The sequence below is a fragment of the Papio anubis genome, chromosome 5, assembly GCF_008728515.1.
Source record: "Papio anubis isolate 15944 chromosome 5, Panubis1.0, whole genome shotgun sequence".
Lineage (NCBI taxonomy): Eukaryota > Metazoa > Chordata > Mammalia > Primates > Cercopithecidae > Papio > Papio anubis.
The window spans coordinates 55,432,132-55,450,959 of record NC_044980.1 but is presented as its reverse complement, the minus strand read 5'-3'; the positions used below and the strand labels follow the sequence as shown (position 1 = coordinate 55,450,959).

General features: G+C 38.6%; 1 protein-coding gene across 1 annotated transcript in view; it reads left to right on the top strand.

Annotated features, from left to right (window-relative positions):
• The window catches only part of ELOVL7 (ELOVL fatty acid elongase 7), a 64,627-nt gene that overhangs the window by 24,081 nt on the left and 21,718 nt on the right, over nucleotides 1-18,828 (top strand). Inside the window, exon 2 of the mRNA XM_021939378.2 lies at nucleotides 5,431-5,528. Within this exon, the coding sequence (XP_021795070.1) occupies nucleotides 5,465-5,528 (64 nt within the window). The 5' untranslated portion in view covers nucleotides 5,431-5,464. The remainder of the gene's footprint in view (nucleotides 1-5,430; nucleotides 5,529-18,828) is intronic.

Here is an 18,828-nt window from a genome sequence, read left to right as displayed (position 1 = left end):
TATACTTGCAGTATAATTCAGTTGTTAACAGTTTTCTAGATCAGTCAGTCCCTACAATGCAACACTGGCATCCAGTCCATCACTCTCAGCTCATAATGAAATACTCAGTAGTTTGTATTCACTTCCAATAAGGTAAGGGGATCAGGTTTTTCTGTCGTGCCCCATCCCTGTGCAATTGTGGATGTTCCTTCTTTTCTGGTGGGCCCACAAATGTTAAAGACTATGGACAGGAAAACAGGTTATCTACAAGCAGTAGATTAGTGAGAGAGGAGTCCGACAGGAAAACAGGTTCTCTACAAGCAGTAGATTAGTGAGAGAGGAGTCCACACTCCAAAAAGCTATGGTTACTGGATCTTTTTCATACCTCTGTAGTCCTTCATCCCCTGCTGGCTTTGATAACATCTACTCCTGCCTCATCCAGTTTGGGTTCTTCTTCTCTCTGCCTTTCCTCCTTCCTTCGTCTCAGTCTTGTGTAGTTTTTGGGGTTGGATAAACCAGCTTTCTTGGCTGCCTGTGAATATTTCTGACCTGCATTGGAGTGTGGTTTCTTTGAGTCTTTGTGCCTTGGTGAGGACTGGGGAGGGGAAAATGGCCTATGTGGAGCTAGTGAAAGAAGAAGAGGAAAAAATCGCACAGAAACAGAATAATACTTTGAAAGGTAACCCTGCCACATGGCTTGTAAAACTAGAATATTTCACTCTGATTCTAAATAACTTAATGAATATTATTTCATTACTTTAATTTTGAGAATAATGGGTCAAGGGCTGGTATATCTGTGGTTAAGATGAGGGGAAATGTAGCTTTTTGTGTGGTCTAAAGCACTCATACTAAGACAACTGGAAGACCCAAAGGGAAGAATCATGCAATCTGTTATATGCTAGCTCTTAAAAGGAAAGTAGTAGAGTTTTTTCTAGATTTGTTCCATAAACTGCCATTTAACTGTACCAGCTAATGAGATGGCCAGATATTTTCCAATTAAATTGGCACAACTTAAAATATATATATTTTAGATTTAGGGGGTACATGTGCAGGTTTCTTACAAGGGTATATAGTGTGTGATGCTGAGATTTGGGCTTCTATTACCCTTGTCACCCATATAGTGAACGTAGTACCCATAGGAAGTTTTACAGACTGCGTCCTCCTCTCTCCTTTCCTCTTCCTCCCCCACCTTTTTGAAGTCTCCAGTGTCTAATCTTTATGTCTGTATATACCCATAAATTGGCACAACTTCTCTCTCTAAATGATAAATGACTGATTTTGGCTGGGTGCGGTTGCTCACACCTGTAATCCCAGCACTTTGGGAGGCTGAGGCAGGTGGACTGCTTGAGCCCAAGGAGTTTGAGACCAGCCTAAGCAACGTAGTGAAACCCATCTCTGCAAAAAATAAAACAATTAGCCAGGTATGGTGGCACTCTTTGGTAGTCACAGCTACTTGGGAGACTGAGACAGGAAGATCTCTTGAGCCTGAGTGGTTGAGGCTGCAGTGAGCCAAGCTCTCTCAAGTGCACTCCAGCCTGGGTGACAGAGCCAGACCCTGTCTCAGAAAAAAAAGAAAAAAGAAAGAAAGAAAAAAAAAAAACCCTAAAACTAAAACAAAAGGATGAGTTTGATTGAATGCTCATTCTTAAAAATCAGATTCTATGCTTACAAACTTTACAAATATATATTATTTAATGTGGTCCTCAAAACAACTCTGTGAGTTAGTTTCTTTTATCTTGGTGAGTAATGAATGGAATTCCCATTTTACAGGTTAAGAAATTGAGCTGTAATTTTGCTGGAGTCACACAGCTATTAAATGGTGGGGCTGAAAAACCAAGGTCGTTGGGAGCCCAGAGCCCCTGCTCACAGCCCCACATTACACCTTTGCTATAGAGATGAGAGATGATTTTTTAGGAAACTAAGAGTCCAGGCTGACTCTGGCAAGACCCTGGCATCACCACGCCAGTCTTGAGTCTGAACTCAGCTGAGATGACTGGGTGTATCAATACAGAGGCCATGCCGACATGACTTCCTGGACTTGGAGAAATTCTCTGGAGAGGATGGACTCTTAAAGAATTTAGAGGAAATTTCTATTTTGGGTGTATCTACATATGTGTATTTATTTATGGGTTTTTGAATAGGAATGTTCCAGTAAAGGTACAACTGATTTTATTCTTTATTTTTAGACAGGTAAAATATCCATATGAGCCACAAAACAACAATATAAAATCTTTCTTCTATTCCTTCAGCCCAGTTTATACCCCATTCCCTTTTTCATGTCTACCTCTTAAGAATTCCTTTTATACAACTTTGAGTAAATGTAAAATTATATTCATATGCCTTTTCTCCTTTTATATACAAGGTCATCATTTTTAAATTTTGTACTTTCTTTGCTTTTTTCTTTTCTTTCTTTCTTTCTTCTTCCTTTTTTTTCTTTTTTTTTTTTTTTGAGGTAGTGTCTCGCTCTTGTCGCCTAAGCTAGGGTACAATGGCGCAATCTTGGCTCATTGCAACCTCTGCCTCCCAGGTTCAAGTGATTCCCCTGCCTCAGCCTCCCGAGTAGCTGGAATTACAGGCGCCTGCCACCATGCCCGGCTAATTTCTGTATTTTTATAGAGACAGGATTTCACCGTGTTGGCCAGGCTAGTCTCGAACTCCTGACCTCAGATGATCTGTCCACCTTAGCCTCCCAAAGCGCTGGGATTACAGATGTGAGCCACCGTGCCCAGCTCTTTGCTTTTTCAGATAGTGATTTATCTTGGAAATATTTCCATATCAGCACTTGGAGAGATTCTTCATTCTTATTTACAATGTCATAATATTTCATGGTGTTAAATCTATTATCATTTATTAACCAGCTCTCTATTAGTAGATATTTGGGTTGTTTCCAGTCTTTTGCTCTTACTGATGCAATGAATAAACTTGCATATATGCCACTCTGAATATGTGTATGTATTTCTACAGGATAAGTTTCTAGAAGTAGAAATGCTGTGTTAAAAGTATGCATTTATAATTTTGACTGATAATGGCAAATTATCCACAATAAGAGTTATACTAATTTGTACTTCCACTAGTAATGCATGAAGTGAGAGAATTTCCCACACTCCTGCCAACATAGCTAATGGTTGTTTGGATTTTGGCCCATTTGATTAAAAATGTTTGGATTTTGGCCTATTCAATAGATAAGAAATATTGCAGATTATTTAAATATGATTAGTTAAGCAACTTTTCATATTTTTAAGTGCCACTTGTATTTCCTTTTCTATGAACTTTGCCCATTTCCTCTTAAGGTCTTTTATCAATTTCTAGAAACTCATCCTATATTAGGGAAAGTTGTCCTTGACTATGATATGAATTGAGCATATTTTTTACTGTTTGCCATTTATTTATGTTTAAACTTGTTAGCCTTCTCTTATGTCTTCTGAATTTTAGATCTTAGTAAGGCCTTTCCCACTACAAGGTTATACAAGTCTTCTACTGTGTCATCTAGTGATTTCATAGTTCGGTTTTTCTTACTTAAATATTTGCTTTACTTGGAGTTTATCTTGGTTTATATTATTATTATTATTATTATTATTATTATTATTATTTATTATTTCGAGACAGAGTCTTGCTCTGTCGCCGGAGTGCAGTGGCGCGATCTGGGCTCACTGCAAGCTCCGCCTCCCGGGTTCACGCCATTCTCCTGCCTCAGCCTCCCGAGTAGCTCGGACTACAGGCGCCTGCCACCACGCCTGGCTAATTTTTTGTATTTTTAGTAGAGACAGGGTTTCACTGTGTTAGCCAGGATGGTCTCGATCTCCTGACCTTGTGATCCTTCCGCCTCGGCTTCCCAAAGTGCTGGGATTACAGGCTTGAGCCAACGCAACCGGCCTTGGTTTATATTATAACACTTGGATTGAACCTTTTTTTCTCAGATGGCTGTCCAGGTGTACCACACCATTTAGTGAATAATGCCTGGTAATTCAATCCCCAGTCATTGGAGATACCACCTTTATCATATTCCATATGCCATATATAATTTTATCTATACTTATGTAAATAGAATGGCTTTACTTTAGAATCCTAGGGGAAAGTCTGAATTTTCTTGTGGGAACACTAGAGGATTTTTTTTTTTTTAAGACCGAGTCTCACTCTGTCGCCTAGGCTGGACCAGGCTGGAGTGCAGTGGCACAATCTTCTCACTGCAGCCTCTGCCTCCTGGATTCAAGCAATTCTCCTGCCTCAGCCTCCTGAGTAGCTGGGATTACAGGCGCCCATCACCATGCCTGGCTAGTTTTTATATTTTTAGTAGAGACGGGGTTTCACCATGTTGGTCAGGCTGGTCTCCAACTCCTGACCTCAGGTGATCTGCCTGCCTCAGTCTCCCAAAGTGCTGAGATTACAGGTGTGAGCCAGCACGCCCAGCCGATTTTTTTTAAATCGTGGTAAAATATTATTTTTATGTTTTATATATATTTTAATTTAAATAGTTACTACTTTAACCATTTTTAAGTGTGAAGTTCCGTGGCATTAAGTATATTTACATTGTTGTGCAACCATCACCACCATCATCTCTAGGACTTTTTCATGTTCCCATCACATGGCTTTGAATCAAATATACCAGTAATTTTATGACATACCATTCATTTGTAAGGTAAGCCCTGATTTTAGAGATATTAAAATATGGTAAAATATACATCTTAGGTATATTTTAGTTACTGAAGTATAGTTTTCAATTTTCAAGTGTATTTAGTTTATTTCTGAACATTCTAATCTATTACATTCATTTTTCTCTCCATGTGCCAGTGCCACACTGTCTTAATTATTGCAGATTTACAATATCTTTTAATACATAATAAGGCTAGTTTCTCCTCACTGGTCTTCTTTTTCAGATTTCTTTCTCCAGTTATTCTTGTGTAGCTGTCTAGATAAACTAAGCCGCCTTTCCTTGGCTCTTATAGACCTTCCTTTCCCTCTTTCTATCTCTATTCTACTTAAATTATAAAAATTTTCATGTAGATGACCTTATGAGGCCTGCAGATGAGCTCTAAGTCTAGGATCAGCTGATCTTCTCTGAAAGTTTGTGTATCTCTTGACTTTCTTCTCCTGGGTTTCTGCTTTAGCTTTGTCACTTCAAGTGCAGTCCATTCCTGATCTATATTGTCAGCATAAAAGGGAGCTGCTCCTATGAAAGTTCTTAGACTCATTTACTGCTTTGAGTCTTGTACATAGAATATTAGTCTTTTTCAGTGAAGTTAGCAGTGTCTCTAGAAGGATAGAAAAGCTGAAATGTTTGCAACTGCATCAGGGTTTAAAGTAATTTACTAATGCATTTGCCTTCAGTGGGAGTTTGTTGTCTTGCCAGTTATTCATATTAAATTTTTAGCATTTTAAATAATGTATTACTATAAGCTTATCTTTATTTGCATTTATAGATCATAAACTCATTTCTGTTTTATTTTACTGAAGAACCCATTAAAAGAGCCAGTAAATCCAGTGGAAAATGGCCTTCAGTGATCTTACATCGAGGACTGTGCATCTTTATGATAATTGGATCAAAGATGCTGGTGAGTAGCCACATTTCCTAATTGAGGTTCATCCTTCCTTTTTATGTCAGATTCTCATATTTAATAGGATTTCATTGGAACAAAATGAGAGACTTTGCAACTTAACAGTCCCTTATTACTAGTTAATGAAGAGGAAGTGCACGAGTTTCATTACTGATATGTACAAAGATGGAGCTACACAGATGTTCATTACAATGTTTACAGTAATGAAAATAGCCTAGATATCCAGTGAAAGGAACTGATCAATAAATGATGGCTCATTCTAACTGAGTAGCCATTAAAAGTGATTTCGGAGGGACAGTGCTCTTCGGCTTGATTCTTCCGTAATGCTCCTGAGGGAAATTACAGTTACTGCCAACTCTTTTTTTTTTTCTTTTCTTTTTTTTTTTTGTTTTTTGTTTTTGAGACAGAGTGTCGCTGTGTCGTGCAGTGGCACAATCTTGGCTCACTGTAAGCTCCTTCTCCCGAGTTCACGCCATTCTCCTGCTTCAGCCTCCTGAGTAGCTGGGACTACAGGTGCCCACCACCACGCCTGGCTAAATTTTTGTATTTTTAGTAGAGACGGTTTCACTGTGTTAGGATGGTCTTGATCTTCTGACCTCGTGATCTGCCTGCCTCGGCCTCCCAAAGTGCTGGGATTACAGGCGTGAGCCACGGCACTCGGCCACTGCCAGCTCTTTTGAATGAAAGAGTTGCAGCCCCCAGGAACCTGTCAGAGTGAACAGGGAACAGAAAAGCCAGGGAATGACTGCCTGGGACACCCCTGAGTGATTCTGATATGCCTGCGTTTTACCCTTGCCCATTTATTTTACAAGTCAGTGTTTCAGAAGAACATTAATGCCATAGCAAGAAGTCTAAAATATGTTAAATGAAAGCAGGTTATAAAATACCCCATACGTTTCTTTCACAGGGTTTAGCAGTTATCTCTGGGTAGTAGGATTATGGGTATTTTTTTATTTCCTTACCTATATTTGTCTACATATTTTTAAATCACAACAAATATGTTGTGTTGCTTTTATAACCATTTTTTGAAGTTTTAAAAGCAGAACAAAAGTAAAATTTCAAAAAGAAAGAATCAGAGCATCTTACAGCTGAGATGGATCTTAGATATCATTGAAGCTTATGCCTCATTTTACAGTTGAAGAAATGTGACCTCAAAGTCATGGTTAGTTGATGGCAGAAAAGAGTAGAACCTATGTGTTCTGATTATTAGTTGTAGTAGTATGGTATTTAACATTTGAGTTTATTTTTGAGATACTGAGCTATACATACTTACCAACATCACTACTTTAGGTTGATTCTTACCTATCACCTAGAAATTGCAAGTCTATCAAATTCAGGAGGGAAATGCACCACCTCTTGGCACCTACCACAGTTGAAATTATATTCCAATTTACAATGATTTCAGCAAAGATACCCTGTTTCATGGTTTGCAGCTTTCTCAGTAGCTGCTAAAAACCAAATTTATTTCACTAAAAATGTTCCCAACAGTTTTTCCTTTGAGGAACGCCAAGGCTCTTTGTAAGTATCTCATAGATAGAGAAACTTCACTCTGGTAGGGGATACATAGTGACTGTGCCAATCTTTTCTTCTTAGTTTTTTTTTTCTTAGTTTTCCAATATATGTAAGGGTACAGAGAGCATTCAAGTTTCTTTAGGAGTCATCCTTCTCTGACGGTTTACAGTAGTTCTCATAAAGTCAGTATTAATTTAAATACTAATATTTTCATTGCTTTTCAAAGAGAGATGTGCCTTACTACCTGAACTCTCACTATTTGAACTTAGGAACCAAGTAAATTTGGGTATGGTTTTTGAAATAGAGTTATTTGGAAGAACAGATCTCTTGCTATCCAATTCTTGACAGTCATTATGCCAAATACAAGAATCCGAGACTCAAATAATCAACATGCTAACTTAAGAGCCCAATAGATGTAGATAATGATAATATCTATGTAGTCCTAGAAGTTAAAAATGCCTTAATATGAACTTCTTTAGAATTCCACTTCCACTTTTATCCTTGGATCAACTCCTTAATTTTTATTAGGAATACCTACATTGAAATTGCTGGGTAAAATTAGATTAGATGTGGAGTGGAGGCCTGAAAACAGCATTGCAAACGGTGCAGGGCAGATGAGGGGAGAGAGGCAGGGAGAAGGCAAGGAATACCTGTATTTGAAGTTATGCAGCATATTTGAAGACTTGGGAGGGGAAAGAGGGTACGGGGATGTGGAGTGAGAATACCTAGATTTAAGGTCTGACACTGCTGTAGCCCAGCTGGATGATCTTGAATGTGTTATTTATTGGCTGTGAGTCTTTGTTTGTTTATTAGCAAAACATAAGTGAGAATAGCATCTACCAGCTACCAGGTAACATACATGAAAGTGCTCTGCTATTTTGGAAGTATCCCAACATAAATAGTGGTGCTGGTTGTTACAGATGATAGATTTCATCTGAAAATACTCTTCATATAGCGTATACTTAAAAATTGTTTTCTTTACATTATTTTTTCCCAGGCATGGTCTAAAAGGGTTAAAATGTTTTGTTTTGAGATATACAGCTTTATGGAAACCCTGTCAGGTGTAACAGGAAAGTTTTTGCCTTCTACTTAGTGTAATATTGATCTCTGAGATCCATTAGTAATCATTTCTGGCCATCTTAGTCCAGTTTTAGTTTGCTTACCCTGGAAATGTCTGAACTTATGATCAAGGGCCAAGAATTTCAAGTGTATTCTTGGCTTTAGCCCTAACCCTGAGTAGCCTAAGGAAACTTACTGATATTCATTGGCTTTCTGATTGCTAGAGAAGTAGTGGTCATGCATAGTTATTTCATGTGGAAAAATTCCACAGCTACAGAATAAAAAATGGTTTAATTAATACTTAGCTATAAGAGGATTTATTTGGATTCTTAGATGTAAAATGGTGAGATTTTGAAATAATTCTATAGTAGCATTTTGGATTATAGAGAAATGAAAAAAGTTTTTAATGTTTAAAATACAGCTTTCCTTGTATTTGATTAGAAATGATGACTTTTCAGACTTAGTCATGATCCTTTTTTGCAAGAAGATGGAGTATGAGTAAGATTGCTGCCATTCTGAAACTTTAGTACTTCAAAAAGTACTTAAGGTACATGTTTGCTTTTCCTTCCAGCTTCTTCATTTCATTGGTACTTGGTATCTTAAAGATGTACTGTTTGAGCCAGTACATGCTACTTAAGAAGAGAACACTCTCTTAGAAGCTCATTAATATTCTATGGAAAAGCTCATTAATATTCTATGTATGTGGCATTCTACTTTCCCTATGCTCTTTCCCTGGGACACTCTTAGAAAACAATTATTAAGCAAGTGATAAATCAGAACTTTGGTAATCATTGGGATATAGACTGTCAGACAGCCTTCCCATCCTCTGCTTCTATCATGGCTCTACTCATGACACTTAAACCAAATCTGATGCCGAAAAGAAGGTACATGAAACATCCCCCACCCCATTTGCCTTTTTTTTTCTGGGGCAGACAGAGCACCTCATGCCTAAATCTAACTTTTTCAACTTATGTAATGATACAGGGAACATTCAAGTTTCTTTAGGGGGTCATCCTTTTCTGAAGGTTTATAGTAGTTCTCATAAATTCAGTATTTAACTTCAGTACTAATATTTTCATTGCTTTTCAAATAGAGCTGTGCCTTGCTACCTGAACTCTCATTATTTGAGCTTAGGAACCAAGTAGATTTGGGTGCAGTTTTTTTGAAATAGAGCTGTTTTGAAGAACAGATCCCCTGCTATCCAAATGTTGCTATTCACTATCCCAAATGGGATCATAGACGGAGTCAGAATTAACTTTAACTGTCACCCAGCAGGTGCATTGATACTCCCTGTAACATGCCCACTACCTTACATGGAAGTGGACTCTATTCAGAAAGGTATAATTGTTGTTAAGAGAGACAGCCAGAAAAGTGAACAATGGCCAGAGTCATGGGTGTCATCCTAATGATTTTGTATTTTATTTGCTGAGTCAGGGAGAGCTAATTTAAGCAATTTCATTTGCTCAGTAAGGGAGAGCTAATTTAATGAAAGGAAGAATTTAGGGACAACTTGATTTTTAGAAAATGAATTTGACAATTGCATGGAAGACTAGTGTAGCAGATTGGATCAGGAGGCAGTGAAACCATATAAAAGACTATTGAAGAATACCCAGTGAGGGGTGCTGGAGCCCTAAATATAGGTGAGGAAACTTGGTCTCACACCAGACCCCTAGCTCTTAACAATGACAGCTCATCACAGTTACCAATTAACAAATTGTTGACTGCTGACAAATTATAATTACATATATTTATGGGGTACAAAGTGATGTTGTGATATATGTATCCAATGTAAAATGATTAAATCAATCTAAATAGCTTGTCCATCACTTCAAATACTTATCTTTTTGTGGTGAAAACATTTGAAATTTACTTTTTACAATTTTGAAATACACATTATTATTAGCTCTAGTTATGCTGTGCAATAAATCTCAAAAAGATATTTCTGTTGAACTGAAACTTTGTACCCTTTGATCAACATCTCCCAACTCCCCCAACCTCCTGGCCTCTGGTAACCACCATTCTACTCTGCTTATATAAATGTGATTATTTTAGACTTCTTTATAAGTGAGAACATGTCTTTCTGTGCCTGGTTTATCTTACTTAGCATAATGTCTTCCAAGTTCATCCACATTGTCACAAATTTTAGGATTTTCTTTTTGAAGGCTGAATAATTGTCCATTGGTTATTTCTCTCTATATATCTACAGGTCTGTAACTCAGAAAGGCATAACTTTAGATTGACAGATATCACATTTTCTTTATCCATTCACCCACTGATGGACACTTAGGTTGATTCCACATCTTGGCTATTATGAATAATGCTGCAGTGAACATGAGAGTGCAGATATCCCTTCAATATGCTGATTTCATTTCCTTTGGATATATATCTGGAAATGAGATTACAGGATCATATGGTAATTCTATTTTTAGTTTTTTATAGAACCTCCCTGTAGCTTTCCTTATAGGTATAGTAATTTACAGTCCCACCAACATTGTACAAGGGTTCTCTTTTCTCCACATCCTTGCCAACACTAGTTATCTTTTTTCTTTTTGATAACAGACATTCTTACAGGTGTAAGGTTATATCTCTTTGTCTTTTTAATTTGGATTTTCCTGATAATTAGTGATGTTGAGAATTATTTTCATCTATCTGTTGGCCATTTGTCATCTTTTGAGAAATGTCTATTCAGGTCCTTTGCCCATTTAAAAAAATGATGCATAGAAACCACGTCCTAGGATTCTGATTCAATTGGACCAAGATTGCTTTTTGCAATTTGACTTTTAAATACTGCGGAGGCAATTTGGCTGTGCTAACAGAATTGAGATCTGCTGTAATAACAGTAGCAAGCATACTGAGTACTTAGGCTCTTTACATATAATAACTCAATCAATCCTCTATGAAATACATGCCTTTTAATGCCAAATTTGCAGATGAGGAAACTAAATACAAAGAAGGTGAGTCAATTGCCCAAGGTGACATAGTGAGCCAGTGGGAGAACCAGGATCAGAATGCAAACTATCTGACTCCAGAGTTTTGCCGAAGTCGAATTTCTAAAGCTTGGTATTTTGTTTTATTATTTGCTTTGAAAATATCCAATTAAATTAATCAGTGTTTCCCATAATTATTTTTTATCTGTAGAACTTGAAAGTCACATACAGGACTTAAGGTGTGTGCTGAAAATATTAAATTACAGGAAAAAGTTATTTATTTTAAAATTATTTTGTTCTGCTTCCTGAGCCAGCCCAGCATGCTTTTCCTGGCTTGTTTTCTTTCTACTGCTACCAGAGGAAGAACAGAGAAAATGATGTCATTTGATTTTTCCCCCTCCTGAGTCAATGAAAGAATAAAAGAAAATATATCTCTAATTCAGCAATTCTTTTACTGACATTTAAGCTAGTTTCTAACCATATGTGTGATGACTGTTAATAATAGAGTTATTTGAAATTGTTTATAGAGCAAAAGAAAGAACAAAAGTCAACTAAACTCTCACCATGCAAAGGTGGTGATGTAACATCTTTCCAGAGGGCTTCTTTTGGTATTGTTTTTTTTCCTTTCCTTTTTTTTTTTTTTTTTTTTTTTTTTTGTTGTTGTTGTTGTTGTTGTTGTTGTTTTGAGACAGGGTCTTACTCTGTTGCCCAGGCTGGAGTGCGATGGCATGATCTCCAGTTCACTGCAACCTCCACCTCCCAGGTTCAGGCTATTTTCTTGCCTTAGTCTCCTAAGTAGCTGGGATTACAGGCGTGTGCCACCATGCCTGGCTAGTTTTTGTATTTTTAGTAGAGACAGGGTTTCACCATGTTGGCCAGGCTGGTCTCAAACTCCTGATCTCAAGTGATCACCTGCCTTGGCCTCCCAAAGTGCTGGGATTACAGGTGTGAGCCATGGTGCCTGGCTATTATTGTTTTCAGTAGTTTTTAATTTCATTAGCAATGAAAACTAGACATAGTAATATGGATCTCATCTTGGACTGTAGTTCCCATAATTCCCACGTGTCTTGGGTGGGACCCAGTGGGAGGTAATTGAATCATGGGCACAGCTCCCCCATGCTCTTCTCATGATTGTGAGTTCTCACAAGATCGGATGGTTTTTTAAGCATCTGGCATTTCCCCTGCTGGCACTCATTCTGTCTCCTGCTGCCCAGTGAAGAGGTGCCTTCCATCATGACTGTAAGTTTCCTGAGGCCTCCCCAGCAAATTTAAACCTCTTTCCTTTATAAATTACCCAATCTTGGGTATTTCTTCAGAGCAGTGTGAGAATGGACTAATACAGTAAATTGGTATCTCAGAGAATGGGGCGCTACTATAAGGATACCCAAAAATGTGGAATTGACTTTGAAACAGGCTAAAGGCAGAGGTTAGAGCTGTTTGGAGGGGTCAGAAGAAGACAGGAAAATGTGGGAAAGTTTGGCTGGGCACGGTGGCTCACGCCTGTAATCCGAGCACTTTGGGAGGCCGAGGCAGGTGAATCACCTGAGGTCAGGAGTTCGGGACCAGCCTGACCAACATGGAGAAACCCCATCTCTACCGAAAAATACAAAATTAACTGGGCGTGGTGGCGCATGCCTGTAATCCCAGCTACTGGGGAGGCTGAGGCAGGAGAATCACTTGAACCCAGGAGGCAGAGGTTGCAGTGAGCCGAGATCACGCCATTGCACTCCAGCCTGGGCAACAAGAACAAAACTCCATCTCAAAAAAAAGAAAAAATGTGGGAAAGTTTGGAACTTACTAGAGACTTGTTGAATAGCTTTGACCAAAATGCTGATAGTAATATGGACAATGAAGGTCAGGCTGAGGTGGTCTCAGATGGGGAGGAGGTACTTGCTGGGAACTGGAATAAATAATACTATGCTTTAGAAAAGAGACTGGCAGCATTTTGCCCCTGCCCTAAAGATCTGTGAAACTTTTAATTTGAGAGAGATGATTGAGGGTATCTGGCAGAAGAAATTTCTAAGCAGCAAAGCATTCAAGAGGAAGGATCATAAAAGTTTGGAAAATTTGCAGCCTGATGATGCAATAGAAAAGAAAATACAATTTTCTAGGGTGAAATTCAAGCCTGCTGCAGAAATTTGCATAAGTAGCAGGAACTGAACTCCAGGGTATGTCAGAGACCTTGGCAGCAGCCCCTCCCATCACAGACCTGGAGGCCTAGGAGGAAAAAATGGTTTTTTGGGCTGGGCTCAGGGCCTCCCTGATGTGTGCAGCCTAGGGACTTGATGCCCTGCATGCCAGCTGCTCCTGGAATGGCCAAAAAGAGCCAAGGTGCAGCTTAGGCCATAGCTTCAGAGAGTGCAGGCCCCAAGCTTTGGCAGCTTTTACATAGTGCTGAGCCTGTAGATGCACAGAAATCAAGAATTGAGGTTTGGGAACCTCTGTCTAGATTTCAAAGGATGTATGGAAACTGCTGGATGTCCAAGCCAAAGTTTGCTGCAGAGGTGGAGCCCTCATGGAGAGCCTCTACTAGGGCAATGTGGAAGAGAAATGTGGGGTCAGACCCAAAACACAGAGACCCCACTGGGGCACTGCCTAGTGAAGCTGTGAGAAGAGGGCCACCATGCTCCAGACCCCAGAACGGTAGATCCACTGACAACTTGCACTGTGTACCTGGAGAAGCCACAATCAATCAGTTCTAGCCAGTGAAAGCAGCAGGAAAGGGGCACTGTACCATACAAAGCCACAGGGGCAGAGCTGCTCAAGGCCATGGGAGCCCACCTCTTGCATCAGTATGACCTAGATGTGAGATGTGGAGTCAAAGGTGATCATTCTGGAGCATTAAGATTTAATGGCTGCCCTATCGGATTTTGGACTTGCATGGCCTGTAGCCCCTTTGTTTTGGCCAATTTCTGCCATTTGGAATGGATATATTTATGCAGTGCCTGTATTCCCATTATATTTAGTAAATAACTAACTTGCTTTTGATTTTACAGGCTCATAGGCAGAAGGGATTTGCCTTGTCTCAGATGAGACTTTGGATTTGGACTTTTGAGTTAATGCTGGAATGCATTAAGACTTTGGGGGACTGTTGGGAAGGCATGATTGTGTTTTGAAATGTGAGGACATGAGATTTGGGAGGGCCCAGGGGCAGAATGATATGGTTTGACTGTGTCCCCACCCGAATTTCATCTTGAATTATAGTTCCCATAATTCCCACATGTTATGGGAGGGGCCTGGTGGGAGGTAATTGAATCATGGGGACGGTTGCCCCATGCTGTTGTCGTGATTGTTTCTCACAAGAGCTGATGGTTTTTTAAGTGTGTGGCATTTCCCCTGCTGGCACGCATTCTCTCTCCTGCCACTTCATGAAGAGGTGCCTTCCATTGTGATTGTAAGTTTCCTGACATCTCCCCAACCATGCAGAACTGTGAGTCAATTAAACTTCTTTCCTTTATAAATTACCCAGTCTCGGGTATTTCTTCATAGCAGCGCAAGAATGGATTAATATACTGATATTCATGTATTTAAGGTTTGTACTACCCACTTATAGAAGAAATCTATCAAAGTTTGATCAGTTCTAATTTTTTCCCTTGGTCCCTGGTTCTGTGACAACTTTTATATTTGGAGACTTCTTTGTGACATGCAGACCCATAGCAAGCATTCCTTGTGGTGGTTTTAATTGCACAAAGCAATTAGACATCCTAGAAAAGTTGTCATTGTTAAAAGCAAGGAGGGGAACCAATAGAAACAATAAAAGATTTCAGTGATGTGTACCTGGATAGCTGATTTCGAAGTTTTTCCTGATTTAGAACTGTGACAAATCTTAATATGAGAAAATACTTCCAAAGTTGTTAGAACTTTATGTTTTGAAAAGTGTCTGTCATCAAACTTTTGTTTAATTTCATTTTGTGCATGATACCTTGTTAAAATTATTCTTGCTAAGAGCATCAGTGACTTCTTTTTGTTAAATGTAGTGGCACTTTTCTTTCCATATATTATTTCCCCTTTCTGCCACACTTAATGTTTTGACTCCTGAAAATTCACTCTTCCCTGGCTTCAGGATATCTCACTTTTATGGTTTTCACTCTACCTCTTTAACTGCTCCTTTTTGGTTTTTATGTTTTTTCCTTCAGTAATTCCTTTTGTGAATGCTGAGTCCTCAGGATCCTGACTTCAGCACTTACTCTCCTTACTCTACCCACTTAACCTAAGCCAATCTCACTGCTTTTATTGTTCATCATTTACGTGATGGCAACCCTCAATCCTACATCTCTGGCACAGATCTCTCTCCTAATTCTAGATCTTATTATTGACTATAAGTCACCCTGTTGTGCTACCAAATACTAGGTCTTATTCATTCTATTTTCTTTGTACCCATTAGCTATTCCCACCACCACCCCCACCGCCTAGTACCCTTCCTAGCCTCTGGCAACCACCCTTCTACTCTATCTCCATGAGCTTAATTGTTTTGATTCTTACATCCCACATATAAATGAGATCATCTGAATATTTTTCTTAACATTTACCTATTTCCATTCCCTGTGTTTAACCAATTATAAATTTTTATATTTTCTTCTTCCTTACTGTATATCAAAATAATCTCCTATTTATCTTTCGCTATCACTACCTGGTTTTAAAATTTTCCTTTTTATTTTAGATTCAGGTGGTACACGTGCAAGTTTTTTACTAGGGTATATTGCGTGATGCTGAGGTTTGGGCTTTTAGTGATTGCATCATGAATATAGTGAACATAGTACTTAAAAGGATGTTTTTCAGCCCTTGTCCCCTTTCTTCCCTCCCACATTTTGGATTCTCCAGTCTGTTGTTCCCATCTATACCTGCGTGTACCCAAGACTTAGCTTCCACTTATAAGTGAGAACATGCAGTGTTTGTTTTTGCATTTCTGTGTTCATTTGCTTAGGATAATAGTCTCCAGCTACATTCATGTTGCTGCAAACGATATGATTTTGTTCTTTTTAATGACTGCATAGTACTCCACAGTGTATATGTACCACATTTTCTTTATCCAATCCACCATTAATGGGCACCTAGGTTGATTACATGTCTTTGCTGTTAAGAATCGTCCTGCAGTGAACATGCAAGTGTATGTATATTTTTGGCATTTTCCTTTCAGTATATACTCAATAGTGGAATTGCTGGGTTGAATAATAGTTCTATTTGCAGTTCTTTGAGAAATCTCCAAACTGCTTTCCACAGTGGCTGAACTAATTTACATTCCCACCAACAGTGTTTAAGCATTCCCTTTTCTCCACAGCCTCAACAACTTCTGTAATTATTTGACTTTTTAATGTTTGTTGGCCACTTGTATGTCTTCTTTTGTGAAGTGTCTGTTCATGTTCTTTGCCCACTTTTAAATGAAGTTATTTATTTTTTCATGTCAATTTAAGTTTCTTGTGGATTCTGGATATTAGTCCTGTGTTGGATGCATAGTTTGTAAGTGTTTTCCCCAGTTCACAGGTAGTTTCTTTTACTGTGCAAAAGCTCTTTAGTTTAATTAGGTCTTAATTGTTGATTTTTATTTGTGTTGCAATTGCTTTTGAGGACTTGGTGATAAAGCCTCTGCCAAGGCCAGTGTCCAGAAGAGTGTTTCCTAGGTTTTCTCCTGGGATTTTTATAGTTTTAGGTCTTGCATTTAAGTCTTTAATCCATCTTAAGTTAATTTTTGTTTATGGTGGTAGGTAGTGGTCCAGTTTCAGTCTTCCACATATGATTAGCCAGTTTTCCTAGAACCATCTATTGAATAGGGAATCCTTTCCCCATTGCTTATTTCCTTTTTTCTTTTTTTTCCCTGAGATATTTTCTTTTTATTTATTTATTTATTTTTTTTATTATTTTTTTTATTATTATTATACTTCCTTTTAAGTTCTAGGTACATGTGCATAACGTGGCAGGTTTGTTTTCACATATGTATGCCTTGTGCTATGTTGTTGTGTTGCACCTTATCAACTCGTCAGCACCTATCAACTGTCATTTACATTCTAGGTATAACTCCTAATGCAATCCCTCCCTCCCCCCCTCCCTCCCCCTCCCTCCCCATGATAGGCCCGTGTGTGATGTTCCCCTTCCCGGAAGTCCAAGTAATTCATTGTTCAGTTCCCACCTAAGTGAGTGAGAACATGCGTGTTTGGTTTCTGTTCTTGTGATAGTTTGCTGAGAATGATACTCTAGCTGCATCCATGTCCCTACAAAGGACACCTAACTCATCCTTTTTATGGCTGCATAGTATTCCATGGTGTATATGTGCCACATTTTCTTAATCCAGTCTGTCACTGATGCATACTGGGTTGATTCCAGCCCTTGCTATATTGTGAATAAAAGCCGCAATAAACACACGCGGTGCATGTGTCTTTATAGCAGCATGATTTATAATCCTTTGGGTATACCCAGTAATGGATGGCTGGGCCATATGGTACATATAGTTCTAGATAGACCCAATAATTACAAAACCCTAGAGGAAAACCTAGGTAGTAACCCATTCAGGACATAGGCATGGGCAAAGACTTTGCCAGTCTAAAACACCAAAAGCAACGGCAGCAAAAGCCATAATTGACAAATGGGATCTCATTAAACTAAAGAGCTTCTGCACAGCAAAAGAAACTAGCATCAGAGTGAACAGGCAACCTACAGAATGGGAGAAAATTTTTGCAACTACTCATCTGACAAAGGGGCTAATATCCAGAACCTACAAAAGAACTCAAAACAAATTTACAAGAAAAAACAAACAACCCCATCAAAAGTGGGCAAAGGATATGAACAGACAATTTCAAAAGAAGACATTCATACAGCCAACAGACACATGAAAAATGCCTCATCATCACTCTCGCCACTTCAGAGAAATGTAAATCAAAACCACAGTAATGAGATACCTCATCTCACACCAGTTAGAATGGCTGCATCATTAAAAAGCCGGAAAACAAATGGTGCTGAGAGGATGTGGAGAACAGGAACACTTTTTGGCTAACTGTTGGTGGATTGTAAACTAGTTCAACCATTATGGAAAACAGTATGGCGATTCCTCAAGGACCCATTGCTTATTTTCATTGGCTTTGTTGAATATCAGTTAGTTTTAGGTATGCTCCTTTATTTCTGGGTTTTCTATTTCGTTCCATTGGCCGATGTGTCTATTTTTGTATCAATACCGTTCTGTTTTGGTTACTGTAGCTGTGTAGTATAGTTTGAAGTAAGATAATGTGATGCCTCCAGCTTTGTTCTTTTTGCATAGGATTGCTTTGGCTATTTGGGCTCGTTTTTGGTTTTCTATGAATTTGAGAATAGTTTTTTCTAATTTTGTAAAAAATAACATTGGTAATTTGATAGGAATAGCATTGAATCTTTAGATTGTTTTGGACAGTATGAACATCTTAACAATGTCGATTCTTCTAATCATTGAGCATGGAATGTTCTTCCATTTGTGTTTTCCATATTTCTTTCAGCAGTGTTTTGTAATGCTCCTTGTAGAGATCTTTTACCTCCTTGGTTTGATGTATTCCTATGTGTTTTATTTTTTGTGCGTGTGGTTATTGTAAATAGGATTGAACTCTTGATTTGGCTGTCAGCTTGAGGGTTGAAGAGCTGTTCCAGCTCTTGAGGATAATACTTCGCTGCATAGAAATGCTACTGATTTTCATACATTGATTTTGTATCCTGTAACTTTACTGAATTCATTTATCAAATATAAGAGTTTTGGCCAGGCACGGTGGCTCACGCCTGTAATCCCAGCACTTTGGGAGGCCGAGGTGGGCAGATCACGAGGTCAGGAGTTTGAGACTAGCCTG